The sequence below is a fragment of the Coregonus lavaretus genome (assembly GCF_964263955.1).
Source record: "Coregonus lavaretus genome assembly, contig: HAP1_SCAFFOLD_678, whole genome shotgun sequence".
Lineage (NCBI taxonomy): Eukaryota > Metazoa > Chordata > Actinopteri > Salmoniformes > Salmonidae > Coregonus > Coregonus lavaretus.
In genome coordinates, this window is record NW_028163867.1 from 25,001 (window position 1) to 32,215 (window position 7,215).

General features: G+C 42.5%; 1 protein-coding gene across 1 annotated transcript; it reads right to left on the reverse strand.

Moving 5' to 3' along the window:
• Positions 1–3,856: 3,856 nt before the first annotated feature.
• LOC311117693 (histidine N-acetyltransferase-like) lies at positions 3,857–5,927 on the reverse strand (the record flags this gene model as incomplete). Its single annotated transcript, XM_084192622.1, has 4 exons — positions 3,857–4,189; positions 4,346–4,615; positions 4,911–5,135; positions 5,712–5,927. 4 exons carry the CDS (start codon positions 5,925–5,927, stop codon positions 3,857–3,859), a joined length of 1,044 nt encoding a protein of 347 aa, XP_084048748.1.
• Between the last annotated feature and the right edge of the window lie 1,288 nt (positions 5,928–7,215).

Here is a 7,215-nt window from a genome sequence, read left to right on the forward strand (position 1 = left end):
TAGGAAACCATTAAAGATAGACCATGTCCATCATATCTATTCCCAAGGCTGTTGGTTTGACACCATTCATTCTCTCGGCTGTGTTTGTGTGGGCTTGGGGACAAAGGAGGAAGGAGAGTTTATATTTTAGAACAGTGGATGACTTGTACTGCTACATAATCTTTTAAGAGTGCCCGGAATTATTTTAATTCTGGAATGAGTCTGGAATTATCAGATTTGGAGCACTCTATAACCAATCAAATCTCTTTGGATCTCTACCAAACATTCTCCTTTGAGTTTTCCCTCAAACACACAATAAAACATACCCTTAGGAACCATCAAAGAAGTACCAAGACAAAAACACACCTACTGCATCTTATTTCAACATTCACATCCCCCTGAAATACTGTGCATATATCTGTATGTCAAATATATACATATACAGTATAGAAATATACCAGGTGACAGTGACAAACCACCAATTCACCAGACAACCATTAAGATAAAACCATAATGTATAGTCCGTATGAAGATGGAGAATAGCGGGGATATATAGTCTTTACTGGATGGGTATGTTGCGGACTGAGGCAGTTTGTACGACAACAACCTTGTCCCTATCGTAGTAGTGGATACAACATTGATTAGAACATGTTGTTGAGTGGGCAAATAGTGGGCATTTGGGCAATAGATTCCAAGGGCGTGGTGAGGCTGTGGGAGTAATCTTTGGGAAGGTGGAATTTCCTTTTGTGTGGATTTGATGCATGTCTGTGTGCATCATATCAGAGATTGTATGTTTACCTGGAGTGTTCACCCTCCAACCAAACACCCTCCAACCTGTCGTATCCCTGGACGTGCTGCAGTCTACTGGTATCCATTCTAGCCATATGGTCTTGTAAAGCCATTGGATCAGTCGGTCTGTGGACTCTGCAGGGTATATTGGCAGTCATACAATACAACACTGTCTGTGACCATGCAAAGTCCACCACTACCACCACCACCACCGTGACACTGCGGAATTATAAGACCACACTCCTCACTCGCACTCAGATGCTTTTAACAACTGAAAGCTCCATCTTTACCATGGCGAGATATGGAGAACAGGGAGGAACAGTAGAACTGCTTTCCATTTGCCAATCGTGCAGACAGAAAGACCATTCCGACACAGATATGGGGTGTGGACTGGACTGGAGATTTTAAAATGTTAAACAGGGATATACTATTCTGTCTTATCAGAGAGCCAAATTAGTTCCTATTCTCCCAGCTCAGTGACCTTTTTGTAAATACACTGAGCTCTATTCATTAAATGTCCAACCACCACCAAGGTCAATTCAAAACGATTACTCTCTTCTGAATTGTTCAAACCAGCTTTTTTTTTATTAAAAGGGACAAATTTAACTAGGCGGTTTTCTGTATATGTTATGAACAATAAGTTAAGTAATTCTTCATGTTAAGTTTATAACATGAGTTTATAACACTACCCCATCATCTGATCTCCTGGGCACACACCAGCAGCAGGAAAGCAAGCGGCAAGCTCTCCAAGACCATTTACATACACCAGCTGGTCGGCATGGATATGACAGTACATCCAGGGATCCTTAGCTTTGACCAGCCAAGAGTTTTACATAACCTACATAGTGTTGTTTTAAACTCAGTGGCTTTTAATTGGTCTTTAATCTATTCATGAAGAGGGAGGGAAAGAGAGAGGGGTTGTACGTGCTTGTGAGGAAAAGCTCCACCTTCCCATATTATGGAGAATTTCTTAGAAATGATTTGATTGGGGGTTTCATGTGGGGTTTTGTATGTTGTGTAGGGGAATGCCTTTAGAGACAAGGGTGGGGTGGGGTAGGAATGCTTGTGTACTGCTTCTGCTCTTCACCACTGGAGTCAGGTCACTCACATCTTCATCTTAATCTTTGTCTTCCTCACGACTCGCCACCACAGCAAAAAAGGGGGGTCAGTCCAGGTTTGCTTCTTCGATCGGTGAAAAAAGTAGGAAGTGCTTCTAAGAGAACTGAGGAAATCATCGTCAGCCTTGACGAATTATTGTTTTGTTGTCGTTTTGACGAATATGGAATCCGGTATATAATTTGCTTCATTCTTCATTCCACTTTCTCCAGGCATCTCGTCCATTGTCCGATATCGATCCAGTCCTAAATCCTTAATTTATCATAAGTGATTGTGTTCATCCTTTAGAGTCACAGAAAGACAGACAGACCACGGATCAGTCTACCAAAAAAATGTAAAGCTATTCTCTTCCTCCGTCCATTTCATCCTTTACAACAAGGTCCCTTTTACAATGAGGGCAGGTTGGAGTCAATGAAGTGGCCAGTAACTGATCTGTAGTGGTTTTAGTCTAATGTTGGGGGTTGCAATGTAGGCTTGTTCAGTGCTATGTCATGTCAAGAGCATCATGTCTTAAAAGGAACGTTCAAGAGCCAAAAGCTTATAAAGCTTCTTAGAGAGGCTACGAAGCTTAGTAGAGTGGTTATGAAACCTTCGAGCGCAAAGGGTGTCCCATTTGTTTAGCTGAGCTCTGACCAAGTGCCAAAGCTTATGAAGCTTCTTAGGGTGGCTATGGAGCTCTGTAGAGGGGTTATGAAGCATCTTAGAGTGGCTACGAAGCTTAGAATGGTTTCAGAGGGCTGTTTCACAGCATGTCTGATGACTGAGTCTATGTTGATGAGGGACTAGGATTCAATCTTTACAAAGGTCGTCAGCTAATATTTGCGATGGCGACATTTACCGTTGAAATATTTCTCTAGCTACTGAACAATGTCGTTAATGTTAAGTCAATAATAACTATATTAGTTAAATTGTTTTAGTCTTTGTGGTATACTGTAACGTAAGTACAGCTCCCCTTTTCACACTATTAGCAATGTACTATAGAGTAAGCTTAGATTGAACATTAAGTATTAGAAAGCCTCCAGAAAGCTTCTACTGATAATATATTACCTCTTTAGATACTACGGTTGCATTCAAGTACACAAGGAAAAGTAATAATAAATTAGCAATAATGATCAAGTGCTTAAAAATATAAAAACCAAAAACAACTGAGCAATTGTTTAAAAAAAATGACATTGTTTTAAAAGCAAACTGGCCATGTTTTAGTGTTATAAGCTAAGTGTAATTATAGCTGTTCCGTTTCAGCCATTTTGTGTGAATTATAAGCGTGCAAATGCTCTGTAAGATTCACTGAAGGGCTATTGTTTGTTCGACAGTATTTTGGGATTTGGTGTTAGATAGAATAGGTCCATAAGGATTTCTACCGTTACCATGGGAGTGATGCGTTCTAAATCAATTATATTCTGTTATTTCTAAAAGTTAACCGACTCCTCTCCTCCTCACGTCATCACTTGCACTTTAGCACAACTGCCCATATGGTTTAATAAAGTGCCTCAAGAGTTGTGCAGACTAATTTGCAATTCAGAATGTGTACATATTTATACTTTATATTTACATAAAAAGGATTGAAAGGCATGATATACTTCAAGCTAGCTTGCATTTGTCTTTTTTTCTTTTTTAAAGGAATAACATTAGCATCCTGTTGTTAAGAGTTAGATTTGTGTAAATGACTGAATGGTAAAAAACTGTGCGAAACTAATTCAAACTAATTAGTCAAAAGTATTTCATGTAACTGCCTTTTTTTCGTAAAATATCTTTGTTAGCGGTAGTGTTCGAATCAAACATATTGCAAATATGATGCAGCTTCTGAGGTGTTTTGCTATAGTTGCTTAGGGAAGTTGTTGCCAATCCTTCCGAAGTTTCTTGGGGAACTTTTCCATTACATTTTCTAAAGAGAATGCGGTTCGTTCGTTCATTGGGTCTCTGGTTTCTTCCTCCATCTTGCCTCTCCTCTTCCTCGTTCCTCTTACTCTGGCTACACGATATCCGACTCGACCACGCACTGCTCCGTGTATTCCTTCACCAGCTCCACATTCAGTGTCTGGCAACAGAATTCGGCCATGGGTTTCCACATGGGAGGATCCAGGAACATCTGGCACATGACGTGCCCCTTCAGGGTGGTGGCGTGGCGCCTCAGGTGACTCAGGAACTGCTGGAGCACCAGGCCTATGTCCTTGCCAAACACGTCGATGTTGAGGTAGTATGTGTCCGTCCCAACTCCGCGAGGACCTCCGGGCACCCAGAAGGGGTGGGTGCACAGGCTGACCACGGCAGGGGTGTAACGGTCGTCCACCATCCAGTCGATGTCCTTGAATGAATAAATTAATCCATTTTATTTGAGAAATTTGAAATTCGTATAGAGCTGCCTCAGCCATGGGAGTACAACAATACATTTTTTTTAAATCATCGATGATTAAAAACACAACGTTTTCTGAAAGTGATCCTCCTGTGATTATTATCTTACCTTCTTGAGAAGAATGACCATGTTGCTGGGCACGGGCTTGAACGGCTGCCAGTCCTGGACGATGGTAGCGTTAGGGAGCACGTTGGACATCAGGGCCTCGTTGAGGAACATCTGGTGGGCCTCGTTGAGGTCCAGAAGGACCGGGGGAACCAGAGGGGTGTCAGAATCCTGGGGGGTACCCTCGGAGTAGGTGGGGAGGGTCACAACCGGCCCCAGTTCGGAGAGCCGGAGCTTGAGATCTTCAGCATTGAAGCGAACCAGCAGGATGCCCTTAGGGAGCGAGGCAGTGGTGAAATGACATAGGGTAAACAGATGGTTGTATGGTTGGTTAATAGACCGTGAATCAAATTGATCACATACTGATGCATTGTAAAAAGTTCAATCTGTAATTTTGGTAAAACATGCTTCCCTGACAATTCTTTGTAAATTGCAAAAGTAGATTTGAGTTACAATGGCTTGATTCAAGTCTGAGTCTAGTCACAAATATAACGACTATAGAAATAACTCGAAAACAAAACGGACAACTTGGAAAGACCAAGCAATTAACCAATCAACCAATACCTACCTGTTTGGTGATGAGGCGGTACTTCTGGAAGTCCTTGGGCCCCAGCTGGTCGTCGCGGGTCAGCCTGGTCACCTTCACCTCAGGCCACTTGGACTTGACCAGCTGAGAGCAGAACCTCAGCAGCACCCCTGCCACGCCCTTCCCCCTCTCCTGGGGGGCCACACGTAACCCCTCCACCAGCATGGTGTCACCGTCATCTATCACACACACCGACTCCAGGGCAATCTGTCGGGGGGGGGGGGGGGGGGACGAAGAAGAAGAAGAGAGGGATAAAGCAGAGGGGAAGAGAAAAACAAAGGGAGATTATGAATAACTGAATATATATATTTTTGTGAGTCATTTTCTTGTCATTTTCTCATGGTTATTTCTAGGTAATAGAACTCTCAATGGTTCCAAAGTAGGGCATTTCTCGCCTCCATGGTTCCTTTAGGACACTTCTAACATGGATTATATTTCTATGGTAACACCCTTGTAATGCTCTTGTCACACCTTCTCACACCACTTTGCCCTGCTTACGTGCAAACCAGTAGTGTGGCGGCGGGTTGGTCTCGGACAGCCAGGCAGTGTAGCAGATACTGGTAGTTTCTAATACAGCCCTTGTACCAGCCTTTATAAACATGCTATAACACATTTATAGCACCATTTCTCACCACTTTGCCCTGCTTGCGTGCCAGTATGACGGTGCGGTTGCTCTTGGACAGCCAGGCCTGTTAGTGTTCATAACACTCTTATAACACCTTAATAGAACCCTTATAAACATGCTATAACAGGTTTATGACACACTTTATAACCTTTTCTCACCACTTTGCCCTGCTTGCGGGCCAGTATGACGGTGCGGTTGCTCTCGGACAGCCAGGCGGTGTAGCGGGTCGGCAGGTAGTCCAGCCCTCCGTAGATGTCTTGGCTCATGGCCATGATCTCATCAAAGTCCTCCTCCGTCGCCACGGTGAACTGGAGGCCTGTCTGGGGCGGAGACTCGGGGAGCTGGGGGCGGGGCAGGCTGTTCTCAATCTTCATCCTTACAGCTGGGAGGGAGGAGGAGGGAGGAGAGGAGAGAGAAAGTGGGGATGGAGGAGAGGAAAAAGGTTGGAGAAGGAAGGGAAGAAGAAGAGGAAGGAGAGAAAGGGAGTGAGAGAGAAAGGTGGAAAAAGGCAAGAGAGAGTGATAGATCGATGAAGAGATGGGGTAGAGAGAAGGTAGGAACGAGGGAGAGAGTAGCGTGAGAGGGAGATAGATTGATATAAAGAGAGAGATGAGGAAGAGAGAGAAAGATAAAGGTAGAGAGAGAGTGCAACATTTCTATTAGGGACCAAGAGTAGGAGTATAAAGCAAATGGATAGGATTGCACATCCTTATCTGCTGTAAATGAGAATATGATCTCATTCAATTAATCTGGTAAAGGTAGATATTATAGGTAAAGAAATGTAAGGTCACTAAAGTTCATATTCAGTTTAGAGTGATTAACACAATGTTTAGCAAATGTATATATTGTTGCTTTATGTAATAGGCCTATAAATGTAGGATCTTAATTTGATCACCCTGATGCAGGAGATCTGCAATGCAGGAAATTTAAAACTTGTAGTGTATTTGAGGTTTTAAAAGGCTTCTGAAGTTTGTAATTTCCATTTAGACATTTTCGACGTGATTTTCCATTCCAATTGTTTTAATCAACCCCTACAAAAAATGTCTATGAATTATAATCCACTTAGGCTGCGTTTACACAGGCAACCCAATTCTGATCTTTTTCCACTAATTGGTCTTTTGACTAATCAGATCAGCTCTTTTGCAAATAACTGGGCAAAAGATCAGAATTGGGCTGCCTGTGTACACGCAGACATAATAATTCACATTTCCTGTTGCTGCAGGATTCTTTTCCTGCTGTAGCAAACTGGCTCAAATTAAGATCCTACATCCGTACTCATGATTTCCAGTGTTGTATTTGTGACGCTCAAGGTGCGGGTTGATGGTCAGTAGTAGACTATCTGTTGATAGTGATTGACGCTAGACTGGAGGTATAAGCACAGAGGACACACTGATTATTCACTTTTGACAGTGTTGAATGTCATCAATACAATATGTATAACAGTGAATAATCTGTGTGTCCTCTGTCCTTGTACCTCCAGTCTGGTGTCAATCACTATCAACAGATATGAGAATGAGGCATAACATTCAGTATCAAGTCTACTGACCATTAACCCGCCTGCACCTTGTGTGTCACAAATACAACCCTGGATATCATGTGTATTACAGAAAGAGAAAACATATAAATATGCTAAACATTGTATTAATCACTCCAAACTGAATA